Here is a 26154-nt window from a genome sequence, read left to right on the forward strand (position 1 = left end):
AAAGTGTGACTCTACTCCCTTTGAAAACACCCACCAGGCCTTGCACCAGGGCCAGTCAGTCTGCTTCCTGATTAGAACAGACAGGCAGGTGACATTTTGCTTCACAGTTCATATCTGCTCACAGATCCAGCCAACAGACACAAAGGGACAAAGACTAATTTGAGGATTAGATAGCTTCTCTCAGTCAGTTTTTTCCATCTCTGATAAAAAATAACAGCACACGATCACAACGATTTAGCAATTGATGTTAGGTACAAACACTTCCAAAAGGCAATTCCCAAGGGGCACAGAATTAAAAGCTCTCTTTTTATTAAGCTCTCCGAGGGAGAACACTTTTTGGACAGTGACTCCTGCTGGAAAGGAGAAGGCAGCACAGCTAAGGACAACACTGGAAAGCAAGGATGTCTTCACACCCACGTTCCTATTGCCAGGATAGCAAGCACAGCACTCCAGCTGCCCTTGGGGCAATGCTGGGCCAGAGACACAAGGGCAATTCCTCCTGCAGCCTTCTCAGAAAACATCACACGTGAAACAAATGGGGCTGGAGGAACGTTACTCCCTCTCCACAAGATACCACTGTTTTCCCACAATAAAGAAACGTGGTCTTGGCTTAGGTTTCTAAAAGTCTGCAGTGCTGTACCACATTTCAGTTTGGTACCAGCTGGAACACAACCGTTTCAGTCCTTCGGTTGAGGAGCACGCTGTAGGACACATGCCGTCTCGACTCAGTTTCCTGTTGGTTTTATCTTTGAATCGTCAGGAAGGCAATTCTCATGGCAGGCAATCAGCTCTGTGTTGGCAAGCCCCGCTCTTCAAGGACCCTTCTCACGCTTTCCACTATGGTCCACACTTCTGCCATGGCTCCACGACCTGCAGGGCAAGACCAAAGGCTCATGGTAAAGGCCATAGAGAACAAGGCACATGGTTTTCCTCCATCCCACCCCATCTCTCCTTCACATTCAGCCATGCTGTAGTAAAGTAGAAGCCCCATAACCCTGCAAGGCCAGGGTAAAAGCTTGCAAAGTGTCCCCATGTTTTCTCATGATTCAACTGTAGGGGCAAAAGGATCTGCTTGGTCTAGCTGGTTGGGCAGGGATTTTGTGGCATGGTTGGATGCCATCAAGGGAGGAGTGTTCACGCTCACTTAGCTTGGCTCACATCTCACAAGTCTAAGCAGGAGCACAAGCTCCTCAGACAGTCAATGGAGAGAGGCAGGAAACCTCAAAAGGCAACTCATATGACCTTAATAAGTACCTCATGTTCTGAATCATCTCCAAGGATGTCTGTGTCTAACCCTTGCACAGGGAGCTGGTATCTCAGCTCGCGCTGCCCTGGGGGGTAAGTGTGCACAAGTGACCAAAACAAAGTGCGTGGGTAACAAAATACACCAGTGCACCTCCTTCCTCCAGCACAAACAGCACATTAGGTATTATTTTGAAATAACCCTTGACTATTAAAAATAACAAAACAAAACTAAACTTGACTTCATACCATTCCAATGACTCCACAGTTAGGCCTACATTAGAAAGAAAGCTGCTCTGGATTTGCACCAGCTTGATTCTTGGGAGTAATTCTTGGAGAAGACTGTGTGCTAAGCAGAACAAAATGTAAAAGCTTTTCCTTTTGGACTGGTTAGTTTCCAGATGAACATCTAATCTACTTTTTGCTCTGAAACACTCTTTTTTAAACCTAGAATGAAAACTTCAAGATCAGAGAGCACTAAATAATCTTGTGCATACAGAGAAATCAGTCCACTCACTCCTGATACCTCCCCACCAGCATCTGTTTCCATTAGAAGATTCCAAAGATGGTAATCTCTACTGGTCTTTTGTTTTGCTGGCTAATTGTTGTAATTATTTAAAACACGAGCCCTATTTGTTGTTAAAAATTAGTTCTGGGAGGTTTCGTTTTCTTCTTTTTCTTCTGATTCACTTCCACAGCTGGGTTAGCGTGTGCACAGACTAATAGTGAAACCAGCAGGTTCCAAAGGACAGTTACAACTTGAAGAATGAGATGGAAGAGAAAACACCATATTATACAGCAGAAGGGTGTGCTCTGTGGGCAGATCACAGCACTGAATCGGACAGGACCTTCAGCTTTCAGATGAGACACCTGAGCCTTGCCTGGGACAGAAGGTATAACTGGATGCAACAGTGAGGAGTTGGGATGAAGTGCAATGCTTTTGGAAAGACAAGAAAACCGAGAGTGAGGATCTCCACTCCATCATTTTCAGGCTTATAAAACCTAAAAGGTTTGAAGCACCCCACAGACAAGATGCAGGCAGATGTGGGTGGCTCTCGCCTCCTGTTCTGAGAGGAGCTGCATTTGATGCCTTCTGCTAAACAAAAGAAATTCCCCAAATGCACCCTTACGTTTGGCAGAACGACAGCCTCCAAGAGCACTTCCAACACCCGCCTTCATCCTACACAACCCACCTTCTCAACATCTTTGGCAATTCACAGCACACATTGTGCCTATGGCGAAAAATTCTTCCACTGTGCCAGGATCCAGAAATTCAGCCAAGGATGAAGAAAATACCAGCAGTTTGGAAGTGTTTCGCAACAATAAATTGCTGCAGGCCTGCATGTGGTATGGCACCTCTCAGAGCTCTCCTTATATGGATGGATACTACCAAAGCCAGCAACCCTTAGGTTACATTTAACTATCCAATCAAGGAAACATTTAAATTGGCAACTAGATTGAATATTTTAACTCTTTTTAGCTGGACTCCATGTCTAAAAACACCTGAAGCGTCTGATGCATGGACTCAGATGTGAACAATCCAGATTCCCATTCACTAGTTTCCTTTTTTAGCTTTCCCACCCACCCTTAACTTTCCCATCCACCTTTACATGCCATGTATTCTACAAACACTCCATAACTCTGCATGCAGATGCCTATCTAGAGCCATGAGCCGTTCAAACACCCACTTAGTATGGAAGAAACGTGGTTGTAATACAGAAACATGATGGCAGCCACTTCAGGTGTGTTCAGTTACATGAGTGGTAGGAGATGAACCTCACTCAACAGCAAGTTAAACCACAATGTCAGCAAACAAAACTGGTGCAAACTGAATCTTCGGCACCAGATGTGAGCTTTGCTATCTGGCCATTGGAAGCCAAGCAAACCCTTTTGTGGATAAAACCCACAAACCAGAAATTAGTGTGGAAGAAAGAGGTTTTGGGGGGAAAGGCCTGAAAAATAAAAACATCAAAAAAAAACCAAGAGGAAGGTGGGGAAAAAAAGTCACTGGGGAAGACTATCCTGTGTTTTCAGAGACCTGGGGTGCTTTACTGCTCTGCCGTAAGTTTCCTACCTGCTGCCGGGAAAACCCTGGCATGTGCCAGCAGGAAAACCTTGATGCAAATTGACTCACAAGCACAAGCAAAGCCGAGTCAGATGTGGCTACTCCTGCCTCAGCTGTCCATACCATCCTTCTCCTACAGGCTTCTTTGGGAGTTCATTCTCACTATAGGAACATCTGAACTACATGCAAAGCAGCTCCCAAATGACTGTAGTTATAATGAGGTTACTCCTGATCAGTACTGGTTTGGCTTTGCCATTGTGAGCTGCAAACCGCAGCAATGGACACACTGCTTCTCATGTGGCCCTGGATCACTACCATGAGGGCAGAAACACCAGGGAACAGCAGGGCAAAGCAGCAGAACACAGAAAGCATGTTCAGCATCCAGCTCAAAGCCATCTGCATCACTGAGTCAACACACACGGCCCTTCTGCATCTCATATCCCTATCTGCCAAAGAGGGACAACACCGCAGCTCTGCTTCAGGTGTGTGGACCTGTGTGAATAAGCTCATCACTCAGAGTGTGCTATAGGACTAGAGGTCCTATACAAGTACAAAAAGAGATAAAGGAAAAGCTCCAAGGGACTAAGAAGTTATGCCAGATGGCCTTTCCATTCCTGCCAAAATGTCTGCACAGAATGACCTCTTTTGGGCGTTTTCCCTTAACATTATTACAAGCACACAGGAAATTTGATGTAATCAGGTCTAAAACCCCAGCGGAAACATAATTGTCCAGTACAGTTACAGCTGATGCCTGAATTACTTGACTACACTTACCTAAACTGTAAATATTTCTAAGTCATCATCTCCAGAAAAACATTCTCTAAAAGCATTGCATCTACCCAAGAATTCAGACGCTAAGAAAGCCAGCCCTGGAATTTAACCATGAAGAACGTGTTAGCATCCAGTCTCCACGACAGACATTCATTGAGATAGCTGACTGAGTGGTTAAGATCCTGCTGTTGTTGGGTTATCAGATGAAAGAACGAGTGCATTACTGTGCAGGCAATAAAACTACTGCTATTATGGCTAGAATTGGGTGATGTTTTACAGACAAACTGTCCACAAAAGACTAAATTAAAGAAGTGAATCCATTCATCCAAAATGCTGATATAGAAAAAAACCTTCTTGAAACCTCCCAAAAATCAAAACATGCTCATTTAAACCAGTTCCTAGAATACAAATGAGACATTTTCACTTGGCACTCTAAGTCTGAAAGTTGAGCGTGACAAGTCTTCCTACCCCCTTCTCTCACTTCACAGACAAGGCTGATGTCAGAACTCCAGATCAAAATGAGACTGTGAAGCCGATTGAGCTGAAAAGTAACCCAGGCAACAAACAACAACAAATGGTAAATGTATGTTCAGTTACACCCTCAGCCACATCTGCAAAGTGCTAATCCTCTATGTCTGCTCTAAGGGATAAGATATTATCCCCACGTCAGAGATGAGGAACTGAGGCATGATGGAAACAGCCCACAGTCTCAGCAGAGGGCATGGCTGGGACACCAGAATCCCAGGCTGATAATGCTCACCGCAGAGCCTTGCTTCTCTTTGATCTGATCTCTTTGAGGATTCAGAGTATCTCTTTTAAGTATCAGACCTATCTACCAGCTTGTTTTGAACAAGAGTAATAGGTGTTAGCTAGCACAGACATGTTGTTTGTACAAACCTTGGCCATGAGCACCTGCTCACTGCAGTCTAACATCTGGAAGGTCACAGAGCAGAAGAGTAAGGCACCTCCCTTCAGGGTAAAAGGAGCACTGGGGCAGGAAAACAGTCAGAAGACATGCAACAGGACTGACCTTCATCTCCACACACTAGTTTCTTCACCACACAGGGGATCTCTGTGTAGCCAAAGCCTTTCAGCTGCTCCACCTGCTGAGCTGTGATGGGATGCTCCCACATGGCCGTGTTCATAGCCGGGCAGAACAGCAGGGGTTTGTGCAGGTCCCAAGCACGGATGACACAAGTCTGGAAAAGAAGCCAAAGAGTTCAGCTCTGAGGCACGTTCTTTTTCATCATCCCTTTGCTCGCTTTGCTGCACAGAAGCATTTTCCCACTCCAGGTATCACGAGACAGCCAAAACATCCATCACTGCAGCTGGACTAGCCCGTAAGCAAATCCACAGGGCTGCTACTAATGCAGGCTGCATTCCAGCAAACCTCCTCTCTGACAGGCAAGAAGGATGAGAGAGGCTACAAAAAGAATAGATTCCATCCTGCTCCAGCTCAGGGCCAAGCAAACAGCCCAATCGCTGGACAAAATCAAGCTGGAACACAACGTGTGCAGGCAGCCCATGTGGGAGACCAAGAGTAGTTGAGGGGTGGCCACAGATTGTATCAGCTAAAGAGAAATCCCCAGGCAGCAATTCAGATAAGCCAGCTGTAGTGCTAAACACAAAAAGCTGGCAAGTGAATCTTCTTAAACAACACGCCAACTGGATCCACAACTGCTGACAAGGGAAGCACTCCTGTTTCCAGCATACAGAGGATAACAGGAACACAGCTGAGCTGCTGCAGCAGATGCTGGTAGATTACAAACCACCTAGGAGCTCCTGCATGCTACAGAGGATCATATCTAATTCCTCAATAAATACAGCTTCCAGATAAGCTAATATCACCTTACCTCCTTAAAAAGAGCAATGGTGACTGCTGTTAAACAGTGCAATGCCTGTTACCTAGACCTGACAGCCATGCAAAGGGAGTCTCCCAGGTACCTTGCACCAGTCCCTGGTGCTGGAGCCGTGCTCATTTCAGAATACTTCAGAGAATTCTGCCCATCCTTTTTTATGCCCCATGATTTGAACCCTTCCTGGCACAGAGGAACCTGTTCCAACTTGCTAGCCAGCACCTCCAGTACTTCCCTACACAAAGGTAACCAAGATGACTGGCAGGAGTTTGTGAAGCCATGTGTCCTTAACACCCTTCCTGAACTCTGTTGGCTGCATTACAGATGGGGTTCAGAAGGACAAGACACTGCTTGCCCCCATCACAGCACTTTCTTACATCTCTATATCTCCAGAGGACTGCTTGTACGATTCAGGGCTGTAGCTCTGGATGCACTTTTCTCATCTGTAGGTACTCTTTTCTTACTTGGACAGCTAAGCTGACCAAGCAGGGCTCCCCAGCCAGGCTTGATGTACTGCCCTCAATTCCCAATTCTAGCCTCCTTGTATTACTGAAGGGCAACACAGTATTTGCATTTTTACAGCTTTCTGGCAGATCTTTTGGGCAGTTGATACTCATGACCTTTCCTGGTGAAGGCTCAGTGGATGGATACAAAGGACTTAAGTTCCACTGAAGTTCCCCATCACTGAACCGAGACACACGCTCTCCTTACAAACACTTTCTGTTCAGCCTCTGACACAGAGCACTTCTAATATCAGAGAAAAAAAAATCCCCAAAACATGCCTGAACAAGCAAAAAACCCCATAGTTGAAAGTGTAAGGTAAGTAAGTGTGCACACGTTTGAATTTGTGCTATGCAGTTAGGTGAGGGAGGAGGTGAGGTAGCAGGAAGTAAACAGTTTTTATCTGATCTCACAGGTGCCTTTCCAGATTGCATCTAAAAAACGCAGAGAGGAACTCAAAAGTGAGTGTGAGTGTGTGCATGTGTGTGTGTATGTGTGATAGAGAGAGGATGGAGGTAGAAAGAGAAATGTCACCCAACAGAAAAAGCAGGAAAGGCACAAAATAGGAACCGGGAGATAATGGAAGAGACAGAGAGCACCCAGGAATGGAAAAGGATATAGGTATGGGAAGGGAAGTTGGAAAAGGAGCAGAGGAACGATATTAGCAGGGGAAAGACAAGCAGCTGAGGTGGCAGCAGAACATGCAAATCGTGACGCTGCTGAAGCACAAGAGTTTCCTTGACAGAAAGGTCAGACTGGTGCTGGGAGGGGAGAGAATGCAGGGACTGCCCTAAGGCAGAGTTGCAGTTACTCACCAGCAGGTTGTCACAGATACCGTTTGCCAGCTTTGCCAGTGTGTTTGCATCAAGAGGGGCCACCACCATGAGGTCAGCCCACCGCCGGAGCTCGATGTGCAGGACTGGGTCAGAACGGCCCTTCCACAGCTGTAGGTGAGACAGGATGCAGATTACCAAACCCTCACAACATAGTACTGTGAACAACAGGCAATTCAACAACATCACATTAGTAACTACAATGTAAACCTCGTTATTTTCACACCAAGCAAGATCTGACAGCCTGATGGAATCAGAGACTGCAGCCACAGAGCTCACTTTGACTTCCAGCCTCCTCCAGCAAAGGCCACATGGAAGGAGCATTTAGAACGCTGCCTGTGAGCTCAGTGCTCTACAAGCACGTATCCTTTCCCACAAAGACAATTCACACATCCAACTTCAACCTGCAGGAAAGAGCTTTCTCCATCCACATCATCCTGAGGAAGCTGAGGCTTCCCAAACATCCATCCATTAAAGTTCCATCCACGTACGGTACATCTGAGCAGGGAAATCCAAGACATTGGATCAGTCAACCAAAACCAGACAGGACCACACCAGTGCAAACATTTCCCAGGCACGCCTACAGCAGCTACAGGATACTCTGCTGGGTTCTTTTTGGGAGGGACTGGGCACTTCCTTCCTCTCTTAGCTCTAGGCACATATTTGTATTTATCAGAAGAGCTCAGAGTTGCTCAAGGGGGTCCTGGGCTCTTCTTAAGAGCACAGTTAACTGGGATAACATCAAGGGAAGCAGCAAACAGTACCAGGCACTTAAGCCCCAGAGGACATGCAACCACAGGCCAGCAAGATGTGCATCAGGGCCACAAACTATTCCTTCTCTGAGTCACGGGAAACCACAACAAAAACACAGCATCCGGAAATCTGGTGCTCCTCAATACCTTTCCCAGCTCCTCCACTCACTTCTATTTTCTTTGTGACAAGTCTTTCTAGAAAATTTCCTTTCAGAATAAAATCCCTCACAAACATGCTGGTCACGCTTATTTTGCTGCCTTCTGTCAAGAATGGCACGCTTTATAGCTACGTGTCTTCTTTCCTGCGTGCCAACAGACCACAGAGCTGCACCTCTTCTATCACCCCACAGACAGCTCTGCCTGAAGCTGCAGCACTATGGGACCCAAGAAGTCTTCTGCAGTCTTCTAAGATCTGCAAAGTCTTTCTGGTCAAGAAGATCTTTTACATAATGTAAAGATATTCAGAGTCTGAATACCTGAGCAATCCCTCACTGGAAGGGAAATGTGCACTGAGAGCCTCATGCTGATGACTGTATAAGAAGAGCAGGAAAGATGTCACAGGCCACTGCTGAATCCTGCAGAGCGTGTTCATCCGTAACTCATCTGAGGGGGGAACTGGTAAAAAAGGTCAAGCTGATTGCAAATTGCCTGGTAAATTCAAGGGGTGACTGACTGGTCTCTTCTGTGTATGTGCACCAATGCCTCTTGAGCTAAATACACTGCTTCTATCAGGAAAACATCTTGTACATCTACCCATTTATCACTCTCGTGCAAGGCAGATCCAGGTACTGGTCTTTGCCTGCTCCCCCATACTGGGGTGGCCCTGCCAAAACAAAGCTCACCAAACAGACCCAGATGTATTACAGAGCAGCTTTGTTCTTCACCCAGGGTGCAGGCAGATTATGAAAATACAGAGCAAGAAGCTGCAAAACACAAGCAGCTTGGGTAGTTTTGTGATTGTCAGCGGTGCCTACAGATTGAGAATAGTCAGCGACAAGGAGAATCAAGCTGTTGCCTTCCTGACAAGAATGAGTCACGGCAACCACCTAACACCTTCACCACAACTTCACAGTGGCTTTCTTGACATTTCCTGATACTCCTCTCAGAGCTGAGGGTGGCTGCTAAGCCCAGGGTGGTGAGGGACCACCTGTAGCCACACTGCCTGCTGCAAAGCAGGTGGTAGAAAATCCTCTGCTACGGTCACAGCAGCACCACTTAGCATGAGCGGGCCAGTGTTCTCTGAAAGCCATGCTCCAAAGCACACAGTGCTACAACAAAGAAAGCAACATTAGCCAAGAATCTATAGTTAATTACAAAGAAACTCGGAGGAATGCCCCCAGTGGGGCTGCTCCAAAAGGAATGCCTCCTATTTTATTCTGCTGCCATCAGAAGTGGATGTTAGTGGCATAGCAGTGGAGGTTGAGCCTTCCCACAAATATTCCATTACATTTTGCAGCTGTGTGACAGATGGCAGCAGAGGGGTGCTCTGACAAAATGGCATCTGAGATGGAAGTGCGTGTGAAGCAGCGAATGTGTGTATGCATGAGCACATGATGGAACTACTAGCAGGACTAAAAGAAGCCCTTGCAGACTCCTGAGGGAGAAGAACTCACCTGCCATTCATCTTCATCACTGTAGAGGGTGACAGGAATTTCCTGGGGGTTGTAGAAATGCTTTGCTCTCTCAGTTGTCACCACCTTCACTTCAAGCTAATGAGAAAGCAAAGAGAGAATATCCTGGTTTCAGCTGGGACAGCAGTGCTTTGTTTTTTCCCTTCATAGTGTCTGGTATGATGCTGTGTTTTGGCTTTAGGAGAAAAACAATGCTGATAACACACCAGTGTTTCAGTTGTTGCTGAGCAGTGCTGCACAGAGCCAAGGATGTTTCAGTTTCTCAGCTTCTCATACTGCCCTGCCAGTGCTGAGAGGGCACAAGGAGCTGGGAGGAGACAGAACCAGGACAGCTGATCTAAAATGGCCCAAAAGATATTCCACATCATGTTACATCATACAAAAAATACACAAAAAAAAACAAAACAAAACTGGGCACTGGTTGGCAGGTGGTGAGCAATTCCTTGTGCATCACTTGTTCTGTATCTTTCTCTTTCTGTCTCAGTAAACAGTCTTTATCTCAACCCACAGGTTCTACTTTGGTTTTTCTGTTGTTTTATTTTTTCCCCCCCCGATTCTTCCCCCCCATCCCACTGGGAGGAGAATAAGTGAATGACTATGGTGCTGAGCTACATGACAGGTTAAACCACATCAGAGAAAGACCAACAGTTATGGCTTGAAGAAATCCTGTAAAGCTGGGTAGATGAGGAGGGCTTGAGTAGTGAAGACTTCGAAAGATATGCAGACATTCCCCTCCTGTGTGCATGTGCATAACCACACCTATTCAGAGCTGAAAGGTCAGGCCACTGCAAGTGTTCACAGGAGCTGACGACTCATTTCATTGCCACCCTAACGCAGGCAGGTGATTAGTCACCATCTGCCAAACTCGTTCAGATGGTCAGTTCACAGCAGGGACAGCAATAAGGACAGAGAAGGTCAAGAAGGGAGATGCAGCTCTGCACAGAACTTCAAAGGCACTGCAAGAAGCAGCAAACCAAAGCACTGGGAGAGATGCCCTTTAATCACGAAAGGGAGTAGCAAGGCATCTCACCTTAGAGGATTCCCTTAGCCACAGCACAAAGGGCTGCCGAGGGGTGGCGTGCCAGCATGACACTTGCAGGATCACTCTTCCCACACTCAGAGCCAACAGGAAGTGCAATGCTCAGCGACCACAAGTCCTGCCAAGGGAGAAGCTGGGAGCTGGGGCTCAGCACCACCAGCTCAAGGCAAGCCCATCCCTGCAGAACAAGGCTCCAGAAGAAGCAGAGGCTCAAAGCTCTTCTTGTTGCCCTGGGCATTTAGCAAATAGTACACCTGTCCAGGGCATAGGCTGCCAGCTTCTCCAGGAGAACACCGTGGGAGAATGTCAAAGGCTTTGCTGAAGTCTAGGCAGACTATGCCAACAGCCTTTCCCTTATCCATCAGCCAGGTCACCCAGTTTCAGGAGATTAGGTTGGTCAAGCAGGACCTGCCTTTTACGAACCAACACTGGCTGAGCCTGATCCTCTGGTTGTCCTGCTCAAGCTGTGTGATCTCACTCAAGATTCCATAGCTTTCCCTGGCACCAAGGTCAGGTTGACAGGCCTGTAGTTCCCTAGGTCCTCCTTACAACCCTTCTTGTAGATGTGAGTCATGCTGGCAAGCCTCCAATCCTCTGGGACCTCTCCAGTTGACTAAGAACACTGATAGATGGTGGACAGCTGTGGGAATACAAGAAAAACTGTCCAGAGCAGCAGCTGTGGAGCAGGATAAACAGCATGAGAACCAAGGACACCTCTAGAAGAGAAAAAGCTCTTGGCTCTGATTGGATAAGCACCCCCATGCAGGGTTACGGAGTGTTTGTAGAATACATGGCATGTAAAGGTGGATGGGAAACTTGTAAGGGTGGGTGGGAAAGCTAAATAAGGAAACCTGTCAATGGGTGTAGGTGACGTGAGCACTTGTAATAAATTATCTGGATCGTTCACATCAGAATCCGCGCATCAGACACTGCAGAAAGTGGCTTAGTAATGACCTCTGCCAGCATCCCTGGCTGCATCCCATATGGTCCCATGGGCTTGTGACAGGTAGAAGAGAAGGTCTCTCATTGCCTCCACCTGAATTGTGGGGGGTTTATTCTGCTCCCCATCCCAGACTTCCAGGTCAGGGGGTAGAGTACCCTGAGGATAACTCATCTGACAGATGTAAAGAAAGCGCTGAGAACATCAGACTTTTTCTTATCCTCAGTGGTATCACGTGCAGCAGGATCAGCCACGAAGCAGAGCCAGAATCAGGCTTGCTCTCCATAGGTAGATGCACATCAGACCACCAATGATAAAATAAACAAGTAAACAAAGCTTTTCCTTATTATCATCCACTTCTGCTCACTGTCTACTCTGATAGTTCTCTGTGCAAGCCACGATGCGGTTCTGTTAGCCAGACAGAGAGATAGGGAAAAACCAGCCTCAGCAACACCTTCCTCCCACTGCGGCCTGAGTTACAACACTGACAGAGCCCTCAGCATGCGTGCTCTTGCTTGAACACAGCTGAAAACCTCCAACCTCCAAACAGCTATCTTCAACAGCAGCGGTTGAAGTGACAAAACGTGTTAACCTATCTCCCCAGTACCATCTATTCTACTGTCAGGATACTCCTAAGAACAGAGCAGTGTTGATTATCTGCACCTTACATTACTAGAATAGCAGTTTGGAGCAAGGAAAATAAAAACAACAGGCACAGCATACCATTGGTTTGGGCAACTTTTCCCATTTCCTGAAGAAAAATAGCTGCACGTAATAACAGTATTGAGTACTATTTGTTTGCCTTTTTGATGTTTCTGGATGTCTGCTCTTCTTTCAAGTAGGCCTAGCCTGGAATCACAACTCTATTTCTAGTGCTTGCAAGTGTGAAGATCACATAGTAAGCAACCATGTTCTTTCTGTATTAACCTCACCTTGAAGTAAGCTGTTTGGAGTCAAGCAGCGACACCCACAAAGGTGCTAACACTGCATTCTGCCATCCTTTAAGCTTCAATGAGATATTAACTTTGCAATCTGTAAGATATTATTTATTTATTTTAGCAATGTGTAGCTTAAAGAGGCTTGTCTGCTCTCTGCAACTGTACCAGGAAGCCAGATCTGCACTAAAAGCTCTCACCAGTAATATATGTTAGTGGGATTCTTATTTCACAGTTGGCCATAGAAACATAACGATCTTTAGGTGACAACTGCATCTATATTATGCTGAATTTTGTGTCTTGCTGCTTCAATTGCGGCAGTACTCAAACATTTCTAACCTAGACCAGGAATAGCTTGTTAAAAGGGACATAATCAAAATCCAAACTTTTTTTTGTTAAAGATAGTTTCATAAGCATCTCTGGTCTAAAGGAAAAAAACAACATTCTTTAAAGTCTGGGAATAGGGAACAGCTGGCTATTGAGTGCTGCATCCAATCCACCACAACCAAGAGCATATCAGAGGGATATTCAAAGACTGAGTGGTGGTGACTCCAAGAAAGCTGCTCTGTTTCATTATTCTCTCTGGTTAAGGTTTTCTGCTGGGGTGGGCTCCTGGATCCCTTGTTGTCAGCGAGCGTTTCAAGTCTCTCCAGCTATGCTGGAAACAGATCAGTGCTCTCGAGATCACTTTAGCCTACATAGTTTTTCCTTCTATTTACTTGGCACGCCCTCTGTTTGACTGCAGATATCTCTCTGCTTAAACAGTAAAATCTCTCTAGCCACACAGACAAATTCCTTTACCGGAGACAATTTAGACTAGCCAGAGTCTTTGCTAACAACTACTGCAGAAGAGAATGAGCATCTCCTACTGCTGAATGGCATCTATGAGCTGACATAGAGGCAATCTGGCAGGAGTGCAGCGAACCTTATGACATGACTCAAACTGACAAGGCCAAATGACATCCGGGAGCTTCAAGAACAATAGGTCTCACCCAGAGAAAAGTTTGCCATTTCCTTTCTTTATGACTAACTGACACTCTATCAATGTGATTTTTTGTTTTTGGTTAGTTTTCCTGCCAAGCCATTCAAAAGTACCAGGACTCCGAATGAGGTAATGTGTATGTCTGGCATAACTACAGGAGTTACCCAGGTGCCCTGACAAGGCACTACGTGTTATCTCCCCACAACAACGTGTGCAAGAGGAATAACCTGAAAAGCATAAACTGATGTTGTAATGAATTCCCAGGCCTTCAGAGAGCTTAAACAAAAGGCAGTAAGATGAAGTCATGGCAGTTATCACCCTCAAGGACACATTAAAGTTTAATGAGTGCAAAAATCACACCACTGAGTTGTTCGCTGAGGGTCATTTAAGCAGAAACATCAATTTTACACTAAGTGCTCCATTCTCAAACCTCTGACCACATCACCTCTGCTTCTGTCCTGCTTCCACAACAGCTTCTCTAAGTTCGGTTGACACAACAGGCCCATGCAGGTTAAACTCAGTGCAGAAGTTATGTTTGCGGGTAGAAAAATCACATCAGAAGTGAATGAACAAGAAGAAGCTCCTGAACAGTTTGGATAATGAACCTGCACTTCTTTGTACAACACAAGCCTAAAACCAGTGGCCATAAGGCCTGCACCACACATAACAGAATGCAGAATTTAGGTCTGGCCATCAGCAGCTTTAAATCATGCATCGAATTCACAGAGAAGAAATGCACCTGAGGAACTGTATTGGATCATTTGCACTTTTCCCATCACTTGGGATGAAGGCTGTCCTGAATACCAACAGTACATAGGTACTAAGGGACTGTATCTCTTCTGATTCTACTTTTAATGATCTCACAGCTCTGAGGTAAAGCTTCCCAAGCCATCCAAAAGCTATTCATTCAATATGCTTGCCAATACATTGGGATATTTAAGCGCACATTCTCGCTCCTGCTACTCTTTAATTCCATTGCTCCAAACCAGATGCTTCATCTCTTAAAAGATTAAGGTCTCCTTATTTATTTACGGGATTTTTTTTTTTGCAACTTTATTCTACAGCAAAAGTTACCACACTTCCCTCCCTGATTCTAGTCACTAGTGGCCTCTGCTGGACATCTCTGTTACTTCAAACAACAAACTTGAATTTATAAAACAAATCAGTGTATGGGTCTGCTTTTCCTAATCTTCTATTGTGGTTTTTTGTTTCTTTGTTTGTTTTCACAAGGCTTAATTGCTTTTTGTTGGTCAGACAAGTGTCTATCTTTGTAAAGACAAGACCCCACCTGTTTAACGTTGGAAGGTTCTAATTAGAAATGTCAAGCTCTATAAAGCATTCACCTAAGTGTCTATGAGCCAGATCTGGCAAGGATGGATATACTCCACAGTAAAACAAATAAACAAGAATGTATTAAATCATTTTGCAGAAAATTAAGCAAGCTGAGCTGAACTACTTTCGTCATGAACAATCTAAACGTCTGCCTGGGAAAGCACCCAGAAAAGTTACTGTCATTTCAACTTGATTTCAAGCTAAATCAAGTATAGAGAAGTAAGAAAGAATAGGTAAAAATGTTGATTTTTAAAAGCTGGAGGAACCCGTCCCAATTTTCTAACTAAAAGGTTCAATGGCAGAGGAAATTCCTCATTTCAGCAGAAGACAACTAGACTCTGCTTGAAATGAGAAATAGGGTAATGCCAACTTTACTGATGGACCAACTCACCCCAGGGATTTCCAGCAATCCAGAGATGAGGAGAGGCAGTTTCAGGGCAGCCACACTCCCAGTCACACCCACCAGGACATGGAATTTTTCCCGTGGCACAGATGGACTCGTTTCTGCATGTGAGGAGGGCTCCATGGTTCAGCCAACCTCTACAAACACAGAGAAATAAAGCATTTTTTAGTAATGAGAAGCACAGCAGAGTTCCAACAACATACACCCGAAAGCACAGGACTAAGCCTGGACTATATAGAATTTAGAGCAACTCAGTCTGATGCTGAACATTCAGACCCTGACCCACAAAGCTTTTCAGCATCAGCACACCTTGAAGCACAGGAATAGCCAACTCTTCCTATCTCCTACAAGCACAATTTCCACTAGGATGCTGGTAAACAGAATGCTACAAACTACACAGGCTCAGTTTTGGGAGCTGTTAGCTTGACAAAGAAATAGAGAGGCACTCTCTCATGTTGGAAATGGGATGGAACTAACAATAACTGTACCTTTCACACTGACTAAAGGCAAGATATGTAGTAGAGCAGTGCTCCCTCTACACTCTGATTAACAGTAAGTGCAGGAAAACATTTCAGTAAGTGAAAAGTTGGGGCTTCTCAGGCAAGCATTATCAGATGCCCTATCCACTATATCACTGTGTATTTACAGCAGCACTAAGGATTACTCTTTCAGAAGCAAGAAAAAAGATCAAAACAGTGAATAAGACACAGAACAAAACAGCCACCAAATGAAAACACCTCCTCAGGAATGTGAAGGACAGAAGTGCACACCCAGCAGTGCCAGACAAAGGTACCAGCAGGCTGAGGTGGCTGCTTTTGAGGGTGCGTGGCAAGCAGTGATGATTCATTATGGTCTTTGGTCACTTCTGAGCCACCACCAGAGAGACTCTCTCTCTCTGTTTCGTTCGATTTGTTAGCCTCAATTATATTATATTGTGTTATCCTGTATTTCGGTATCATATTTAGTAAAATAAGTTTTTCCTCCTTAGATTGTCGCTGTTTTATCCCACTCCCTTTTTTCCCCCTCCTTTCCGGGCCCCGGGGGGGGGCCCACGGGGTGGCTTCCCCTGTCACGGGCATAGGTAAATCTAAGTAACCCGTGACAATCATCCAGAATTAATCTGGCAAAAAAAAACAAAACACATCCTGCCCAGAGAAGTTGTGGATGCTCCATACAGGGAGGTGTTTGAGACCAGGCTGGACAGAGCCCAAGGTGAGCAGATCCAGTGCCTGATTTAGTGGCTGGCAACCCTGCCCACAGCAGCAGCATTGGAACTGGATGATCTTTGAGGCCCATTCCAACCAAGCCATTCTATGAACGTACAACTTCTCTATATCATCAATGCAAACATCTCTGTTGGATAAGTCTCAGAACTGGCAAATAAATTCATTTCTTGAAAATAACTGAAAACTGTACTTTAATGATGATGTTACACAGGGATTTAGTGAAGTTAACTTCCTTGTTATTCACAGGAGATTACCTGGAAATATTTTGGGAAGAACAGAGGAAGGACAAGACATCTACACTGTGAGAGTTAGATTGTGTTTTTGCATTAGAAACTTCCAATACCAAAGTATAGGCCTTTATTGAACTCATAACCTTCTTACAAAACAGCTACATAGGTTAAAATGGCTGCAGAGGTTGCTCTCCACAAGGAGGATGCTGAGCAGCAGGATAGAACAGAGGTTAGGACATCCTGACCAGGGTAAGAAATAACCCAAAGGGTCTGAGCAATGCCCACAGTGACCAAACATGAACAACATGAACTTCTGTGAAAGAATACGCCCGTTCATTGGAAAGGGGAAAGCTGCTCAATAGATGTAAATATATAATTAAATTTATGCTTGTTAGCACAGCATAATAGGTATCATAAATCAGGAATTGGGGCTTAGTAACCTTTAGATATTTCCTGATATGGGTTTCTTCTTTCTAAAATATGGCTTTTGTAAGTAGTGAGAGATAAGGCAAAAATAAAGAGGAGGGTAAGGAAGGCCTGGCATAAGATAAAACAGGTATGACAGCTTCAGGAAATATTGCCCTCCTGTATGCATAGAGAAGTACAAAATTATCTTAAAGAAAATAATAGGTTGATGAAAGACCTTACATAGAAAAATGGATTAGCAAATGCATTGTGTAAATTGTGAGTCTGGAGTACCCAGCCAATAGCAGAACAGGAGAGTAATTACCTGCAATGGGAGAAAAGTATATAATGGTATTTCACTGATTCAGTGCATGTTTTCCCCCTTGCCACAAAACAGCCACCAAGTGAAAACACCTCCTCAGGAATGTGAAGGACAGAAGTGCACACCCAGCAGTGCCAGACAAAGGTACCAACAGGCTGAGTTGGCTGCTTTTGAGGGTGCATGGCAAGCAGTGATGATTCATGATGGTCTTTGGTCACTTCTGAGCCACCACCATGCTGACAGATCACCAGTGATAAATCATCCAGAATTAATCTGGCAAAAAAAACCTAAACACATCCTGCCCAGAGAAGTTGTGGATGCTCCATATGTGGAGGTGTTTGAGACCAGGCTGGACAGAGCCCAAGGTGAGCAGATCCAGTGCCTGATTTAGTGGCTGGCAACCCTGCCCCCAGCAGCAGCATTGGAACTGGATGATCTTTGAGGCCCATTCTAACCAAGCCACTCTGTGAACCTACAACTTCTCTATATCATGAATGCAAACATCTCTGTTGGATAAGTCTCAGAACTGGCAAATAAATTCATTTCTTGAAAATACCTGGAAACTGTAGTTTAGTGACAGCATTATACTGGTATTCAATGAAGTTAACTTCCTTGTTATTCATAGTGAGTTACTTGGAAGTATTTTGGGAAGAATGGAGGAAGGAAGTGACATTTACATTGCCTTTGTTTTAGGTACCAGCTTGGTAGCCAGATTGCATCTAGAGAATCAACCCTTTGGCCATTTCCTGAGGTCATACAGAACTGACTTTGAGATCCTTCACAGAGCAACTGCAGGAGTTACACAGAGCCTGACCTCACCGTGCAGCTGAGATTCACCAGCACAAGGATCCTTGCTGACTGCTCCCACCCTCAGCTGCAGCACAGCAGGAGCCACGGAGCCTTCCTCCACTCCCTGCTTGGAATTAACACGTTGTGCTCAGTCCTCTGTGGCTGTAAAAAGAAAACCAGGAAGGTCAGTGTTGGAAATATCCTCAATAATTTTTGGTCAGGACGGTATCTCTGATAAAAAGCAGTTTTTATTCTTGATTGCAATGGCGGGCGCCCGGATGTCAGAAGCGCCCCTATGGACATGATGTTACAGTTTTTATACCTTGCCTCCCATACATTTTCCCCTCCCGTTTCCTCATAGATTGGGTATTCCAGGTTACAATTTTACTCGAGGTTTGCATTTGTTAATTACATTCTGACACTTGTTAATTCCCGTGCTATCTTGTGTTAGTCAGTCGCCATCCTGCTGTTTTTGTTTCCAAGATGTCTTGGTACTCTTTATCGTATTGATATGTTGATTTCCTTCGAAGCTTCTTTCATTCTGTCCCAGAAATCGTCGTTAAACAAAGAGCCCGGGGGGGGGTGATTCCAGTCCTTCCCGATATCTCTTCAGGCACATCCTTAGGTATGTCATGACTCGTATGTTTTTACAGTGTATACAACAAAACGTTAAAACATACATTATTGCTAGTTTATACAGGTATATTGTTATTTTAACTTCTCCTCTTTGGATCTTTTATCACTCAGGCCCTATTTGTCCAGCACCAAAAATAGTTTTATTTCAGATAGCTGGACAGACAGGAGCTGCAGTCTTTGTAACTATGATTTTTACCTAATAACTACGAATTTCTTCACTTATATATTCATATTTTGCTCTAAATGCAGAAACAACATTTGATTCCCACAGTCAGGAGCATGACCTCAGCTTGAGCTCCCAGTGCTGTTTACCACTAGTAAAGGAAACACAGCAAGGTGCTTCCCCATCAACTTGGGGAAATGATACATAACAGACACGTTGCAGAGGGGACTATAAGCAACAGAAGGGCCGCCCCTTCCTCTTACCGAACCATAGTTCTGGGGACTCAACCCGAGAACCACCTCAAAGGCAAACGGCTCCCAGGCCTTCTTAGCTATTTTATCAGATCCATAACTCTGAGAAACGCCTCAGAAAGGCCTCTGGGGTAGCGAAGGGAACGGAGGAGTCTAGAAGGCAAAGGAAAGAGGGTTACATGAGTGTGAAATACCTGGGATCGGCCCCGCGGCCTTGCTGCGGCCTAGCGACAAGCCGACCTCCACACCGCTCACGCGTCGCCTAGCAACAGGCACAGACAGCGGAAGGCGAAGGGCACGCTGGGAAATGGAGTCCACCACTGCCACGCGGGCTGGCTGCGCATGCGCGCCAGTGCTGAGGCCCAGCTTGTTCTTGTAGGCCTACCCGGAAGTGGGACGTACCACTATAAACCCACGCCGCGCGGCGCTCACGTCAACCCGCCCCCCCCCCCCAATACCCAGGCGGAGGCTCGCACCATGCATGGCCCCATTCTTACACCCACGTTCCTCCCACCCCACAGAGCAATAGGGACAAGCCTCAACCCCAGCAGGGAGCCCAGCGGGTGCTCCTAAGGGCAGAGCTGGGCTCTGCATGGCAGGCAGATGCAGCCCCCTGGGGCTCAACCCCATTATATGGCTGCTAATGGGACACTATGGCTGCGGGCAGTGTGAGTGGGGTCCTGCCCAATTCTATAGGGCCAATGTTTGGGTGGTGAGCATCATCTGGCACAGAGGACACAGCAGAGAGCAGGGTGAGGTGCTGAAGCAATGTCTGTTAGTTACAGCTGGTTACAGTTTATGCGGCTTAAATAGAAGGTGAAGTCACTTCATTCATCGCTTTGCAGACACGGATGACAGAGCACGTGATTTGGCAGAGTAAGTTTTAAGCTAGCTAGAAATGAATTGCACAATATTGAAACCTGATTAAGTACATAATAGGCTCAGCAAAGGATGACTTTTCTCCTTACAGTTTATACATATATATACACACACACGTACACGCAGACAGGCGTTTCCATCATTAGCTGCATTTTAGTCTCATCAAGAGTGATATCCTTAGCAAGGAAACTATTCTTGGTGTGCGTGGCTGGAAGGAAATAAACCCAAGTTTGGTGTAATTCCCATGGGCAAATTTCACATCTCAATGTTGCTGCACAGATGCCCTGTGGGGCAGGTGGAGCAGGAGCAGAGAGGCTGCGTTCCCCCTTTGGGCTGCTTTTCTATGAGTTAGAAGGGGGAAAAAAATGGCCTGTTTAAAGTGCATGTAGAGTCTGAAAAGCATCTCTGAGGAGCTTTCCCTCCTCCTGCCCCATGTTGCCCCTCTGCTCCATTTATAAATGGAGCTCTGCTGCCTTCTACTAACCTGCAAGACCCTTGTTGGAAGCCCAGCCTCCCCATAGAGGGTAAGGTTTTGAGGCTGGTGGACCAGGAGATCTCACCCTTGCATCCCAATGCAGACAGGTTTCTCCACACTTTATAGGAGCAGGAGCAAGAAGGAATTGCTCCCCCCAGCCCAGAGCTTCCACAAGGAGCTGCAGGTTAGCACGTGTCCCAGCAACCAACAGGGACACATCTCAGCCTTGCTGTCCAGAATCAATGGGGCTTATTACTCAAGTCTTGACCAAGAATAGGTCCTGCAAGAAACACACCGCTAGTTTAACAGTTTCAAAACAGAAGCCATTAGAAAACAGGTTCAGGATGCAAAGTCACCACCCTAAGGGGGAAAAACCTGTCCTCACTTCCCAACACACACACACAGCGTGTCACAGCTCTCATCCACAGCCACGCCAAAGTAATACTGCAAAATGTCAACTACCCATTTACAACACCACGCACTGAGAGAAGGTGGAGATCCTGAGCCAGGGGGTGGGTTAGGAATCTCTTGGCTTCCAGCATGTCAACAGCAGGATTGAAGGGTTTTTTTCCTCCTCTTTTTCTTTCTTTCATTCATTCATTTTTCTTTATCTGCTACATCAGCCATATTTTTAATGGCTAAAATAGCCACCTGCTCATTAGAAAGTAGGAAAGGAGAATTCCCAGGATTGCTTGCCCTTGCTGAGACATTGGCAAATGGCTGGACACTACCAAGTGAAAGAAAACTCACATAGAAAACCTGGAGTTCAGCTCTTATTTAGAGAGGAGATGGGTGCTGGTCACTATTCTTTAATCTTTCCCTTTTTTTGGGGGTAAGGGAGGGCTTTTGGCTGATGTAGTTCTAACACACCTATCACCACAGTAATAATAAACCACCACCGTGCACTATTTCACAGGGAAAAGAATACAGGAACATAACACGTACTACTACGCACAATGGGAATCCTGCAGGTCAACTCACAGCCTCTTCAACGTGAGAAATAAAAAGAGGGAGAAAAGAAGAGCTTGAGGTGATGATGGGGGGAAAAGGTAAAAAAGAAAAGACAGGTTCTGTTACAAAGAAGAGGGAAAGAAGAATGTGGTACACTTTAGTTTTCTGAAACAGCTGCAGGAACTCAGCTCAGCCTTCCTCCTCCTCCTCCTCCTTCCCCCCCCAGTGCTTCTTCCCGAGGCTGCAGCCCCGTTGCTCACATCTCATTGGAGTAGGTGTAGTTGGGGGTGGCCGAGTACTGCGTCTCATGCTGCATCATGGCCCCCTGTGCAGCCCCCATGGCTGCGTTCTGCGCTGCTTGCTGCACGTGTGGGTTCTTCCAGGCTCCTGTGGTCCACTCCTCCTGAGCTTTGCTGAAGCTCCCACCACTCCCCCTGTAGAACTTGTGCACCTGGAGAAGAAAAAGGGTTGGGATGAGGAAAAAATCCTTGCGACAAACCCCTCCCAGCCTCTGTCCCAACACTGTACCATAGTGAGGGCGATGAAGGAGAAGACTGCCATCCCTGTGAACAGGATGGTGGGGATCAGCATCACCACAGCCGACCCCACGTTGGTCCCAAAGAAGGAGATTGCTGCAATCCAGCCACTGCAGGGAGACAAAAACAGGCGATCAGCATCCCTCCTTAATTTTGCCTCCAGTTCCCCCAAGGAGAAAAGCTACTCCTGATGTTAGGACACTGAGAAGCTGCTTGCCCTCTTTGCTCTTCACCACCCCAAAACCACCTCCCCATTGAGCTCATCTTCATGCCCACACGCATGGTCCTCACCAGACACCCCATCCAGGAATCCCCACGGCCTGGATGATGCTGATAACCAACTGGGCCATGAAGGTGAAGAAGAAAGCCATGAAGCTGAAGGAGCTGTCTGTCCTGCAAGAGAGGGCTCTGTCAGTTCAAGCATCTCCATCCCTGCTGCTCTACCCCCATCCAGTGCCAAACAGCCTCACAGTGAGGATTAGAAAGTACAGCTAGAAGGCTGGGCAGGGAGAGCAGAAATCCCCCAGATATTCAGGCAGTGCCCCAAAGCTAAGCACTGCATTTTAAATAACCGTGAAAGCCAAGCTCAGGTGTGACCACTTACTTGAAAGCTTTGTAAATAGGTCTAAACCAGCAGACATAGGAGCAGGGCGTAAAGAGAATGAGCCAGAGAATTGCCAGTCCCAAATTAACAGCTCCGCCGCCTCCAATCAGCCATGCGAGGCAGCCAACGAGATTCACCGCCAAGGTGATGCTGTTCACTGCAAACACACACACACACACACACAGAGGGAGCGGAGTAGCGCACACGAGGAGGGCGGCATGATCCCAAAATCCTGCAGCAGGTCTGACACCCCTGCTCCCCCCCCCCAAGCCCCTCATGGGGACTCGTGCTGATAGAAAGCTCCAGATGGAGCTGAAGTTTATCCTGGAAACTACCAAGCAGCTGTTGGGAATTTAATGCCCCAAAACAGCTTCTGCAGGGAAACACAATTATATATATATGTATTTTTTTCCCCTCTTTTGTGGATAAGTGACAGGAGGCATGCGGAGGATGTTAGAGAGATCAGGGCAGCTGAAGGGGTTAGAAAAGAGCAGTGGCTCTTAGCATGGAGCACGGCACGCAGAAGCATGCAAAGAACAGGCAAAACTCCAGGAGGGATCCAGTCCGTGTCACCAACTTGGCCGTGGGGCATTTGGGAACCAACAAAGGGGCTGTGAGGAGCTTAGGTCTGCAAGAAAAGCCCCTTGGATGTCAAGACACTCAGAGTGCCTTCGCTGGTGGCAAATCCTCCACCAAAGCTGTTCTAGTGCCTGATTTAGTGGTTGGCAACCCTGCTCATGGCAAAGGGGTTGGAACTGGATGATCTTTAAGGTCTCTTCCAAACCAAATTCTATTGATTCTTCCATTCTATGAAATCTGGGAGTTGCTGCAGCCCTACCCCATCCCCAGTGGGTTTGGGCACGAAGGTCTGGAAGGGGACAAGGCACACCACCCCTGTTTGGCTCGTGTTGAGCACACAGCCAACCCCGACTCACGCATCCAGAGGTAGTAGAGCCGCTTGGCCATGGTGCGGTGCTGCGGCGGGATCTCAGCGTCAAAGTCCTGGTAGAAACATGGCTTCAGGGGGATGAACTTGGGGAGCGGTGGGAAGTTATTCACCTTTTCTACAACAAGAAATCCCATTAATGAGGGGCGATGAGTGCAAAACAACCCAACCCCCCCCCCCACCTAGATTAGCCGTACCTGCCATGCTGGCACAGTCAGAACTCCTTGCTCTGTAGAGATGAGGGAAAGCAGCCGAGAGCTGCGTCAGAGCTGGAGGGAAGGCAGAGGACACAGATGGAGGCACTGAGGGGAGTGGGGCTGCTCCCCAGCTGCCCCCATTCCCCAAACTCTCCCCTCCCCCCTTCGGGCTCAGCACAGGGCCCGACTTAGCGCGGACACCTGGCTCAATCCCGGCTCCCTCCCCGCTTAGCACCCTGCCGATTAGCACAGCCTCCAGCCGCGTGGTTCGGCCCACGCACAGCAGCGGGGCTCCCTCAGCTCCATCCCCGCAAGGAAATGGCCTCACCGAGAGGCGAAAACCCACGGAAAGCGAAGGGACACCCACGCGGCGCGTTCCCCACTGGGCTCCAGCGGCCTCCCCGTGCCCTCCCGGTGCCCTCCCCGTGCTGCACGACACCCCCCCCCCCGCCCATCAGCCCCTTGGCCGTCACGAGCGGGTCCCCACGCACAGCACCGCTCCCACGCGTCGCGTCGCGGGTGGCGGCGGCCGCCCGGCGCCGCTCTTGCCGCAGCGGCCGCGCTCTCGCGAGACTACGCCGTCACCCGCCCGCCCCGCCAACGGGGCAGCACTCCGGATCTCGCGAGATAAGTTGGAACTGTCCAGGGTCCTGCCGCCGCCGAGCGTGGAGTGAATAGGGACGGGGGCCTATAGGGGGCCGAAGGCAGAGCTCGGGCTGAGAGCTGTAGGTCGTGGGAGACCCCCTATGGGGTACGGGGGCAGCAGGGCAGGAGAGACTCCAAATGAAGGAGTTTGGCATATTCCATATGGTTGGGTGACCTTCTGTAGGGGATGGAGAAATAGTTCATAGCTCTATTTGGGTCAGGGGAAGCTCTGGATGGAGCAGGGTAAGCTCCATATGGATTGAGGCAGACCCTCTATGGGGCAAGAGTTTGTCAGGCTCCACATGGGGCGTATGGATTCGAGACACTACACAGGGCAAGGGAGATCCTCCATGGGCAAGAGTTCAACAGCCACCATATGGGGGAGAACCTCCATAGGGTTTAAGTTGTGTATGCATTAGGATCAACCCTATGCAGGTCATGGATATGGTGAAATCCATATGTAACAAGGAGACCCTCTATGTAGTGTGATATGTATGGAGGGCAATAGCATCAGGGCGGCACCAGAATTAACATATCGCCAAGACTTGGTTGCTGCACCAACACTGAGAAGGGCATATTCTCCTCCTAGTCAGAGTATAACTAGCACAGTAAGGGGGACAGCCCAGCCATGACCCAGAGATTCATACCTGAGCTGAGGATAGTGGTCAAGCCCAACCAAGACCCCAGATCAACTGGCACATCTCTAGTAGATCCACACTCTCAAGGTCAAGCCATGAAGTAAGCCCAGCAGCCAGGACCAGCAATAGCTAAGCAGCTCTCCAGTCAACCCGTAGATTGAGGTCCATATGAGTAGCACCAGAAACAAGCTTAGCTATCCCTAAATGGGAGACCAGCTCACAATAGATCCCAAATTAGAGCTGAAAGCTGTAAATATGAGCTTACACAGGGCTTTGGGACCATACAAAGGTTGTGGGGCTGGGGTCCCTCAATTATTCCTCTTGCTCGTTGTGTTATGGCTTTACAAAGGGGTTTCAGTGGGGAGCCAGATGCATAGTGTCTCGCTTAGGGATGTCACTGTTATAGGTGCTGTCCCACGTGCAATGTGACGAGCACCTGAGACCTGAGCCACCCCGATGTGACGCAGAGATGGACGGAGACTTTCCTCATATCGCATGCTTCAACTTTCCGAACTGCTCCCACATTCAGCAGATGAAAGAAAATATAGCGAGGGCAGGTGGAGGGCAGGGGCTCACGTTACTGCTGCTCCAGCTTTCACCATCTCTCTCTCCTGTTTTAACCGATTCCCTGTACTTTTCATGTAGTGCTTTTATCCCCTCAGCCCTCCTTTTGTCCCTTTCCCATCCTGCTGCTCCTCAGCTTGGAATAACTGCTGTTGTCCTCCAGCAAACACACAGTGACAGGGTAATGAATGGCTTCAGATGGTAATTAGCGATGGAGCTGCTAATAACACGATTCATTTCCATTTTAAGTGCCGCAGAACGCTGCGATAAAATGGACCACGGGTGGCAGGATTTGATCCCACAGCGCAGTTTTCCTCCCTGCTGTGTGAATGGTTGTTGAAATCCTTCCTTGTTATTTTCCTAGGGGCTTTAGCATCTTTCAGAAGCAGTGTTTTGCCACAGAGGCTTTAATCTG

At 47.1% G+C, this 26154-nt stretch overlaps 2 protein-coding genes and 1 long non-coding RNA gene across 11 annotated transcripts; all 3 read right to left on the reverse strand.

Moving 5' to 3' along the window:
* Positions 1-233: 233 nt before the first annotated feature.
* PPCDC (phosphopantothenoylcysteine decarboxylase) lies at positions 234-19745 on the reverse strand. Of its 9 annotated transcripts, none has more exons than XM_015872565.2 (8): positions 19499-19740; positions 18285-18416; positions 15271-15419; positions 9634-9729; positions 7251-7379; positions 5109-5277; positions 1492-1591; positions 293-870 (listed from the first exon to the last, which is right to left on the reverse strand). In XM_015872565.2, exons 3-8 carry the CDS (start codon positions 15403-15405, stop codon positions 813-815), a joined length of 687 nt encoding a protein of 228 aa, XP_015728051.1. In that variant the 5' UTR covers positions 15406-15419; positions 18285-18416; positions 19499-19740; the 3' UTR covers positions 293-812. The 9 variants fall into 9 exon arrangements, with proteins under 9 accessions (XP_015728060.1, XP_015728051.1, XP_015728050.1 ...); XM_015872564.2 differs by having other exon boundaries at positions 18280-18416; XM_015872568.2 differs by having other exon boundaries at positions 19317-19740.
* A 312-nt stretch (positions 19746-20057) lies between these two features.
* On the reverse strand, positions 20058-23807 carry SCAMP5 (secretory carrier membrane protein 5). The gene is made up of 5 exons (XM_015872578.1): positions 23685-23807; positions 22750-22906; positions 22437-22538; positions 22138-22255; positions 20058-22060 (listed from the first exon to the last, which is right to left on the reverse strand). Exons 1-5 carry the CDS (start codon positions 23713-23715, stop codon positions 21866-21868), a joined length of 603 nt encoding a protein of 200 aa, XP_015728064.1. The 5' UTR covers positions 23716-23807; the 3' UTR covers positions 20058-21865.
* An 85-nt stretch (positions 23808-23892) lies between these two features.
* On the reverse strand, positions 23893-24330 carry LOC107318579. Its single transcript, XR_001557411.2, has 2 exons — positions 24221-24330; positions 23893-23964 (listed from the first exon to the last, which is right to left on the reverse strand). It is a non-coding gene; the product is annotated as an uncharacterized LOC107318579 (long non-coding RNA).
* Between the last annotated feature and the right edge of the window lie 1824 nt (positions 24331-26154).

This window comes from Coturnix japonica, chromosome 10, assembly GCF_001577835.2.
Source record: "Coturnix japonica isolate 7356 chromosome 10, Coturnix japonica 2.1, whole genome shotgun sequence".
NCBI lineage: Eukaryota > Metazoa > Chordata > Aves > Galliformes > Phasianidae > Coturnix > Coturnix japonica.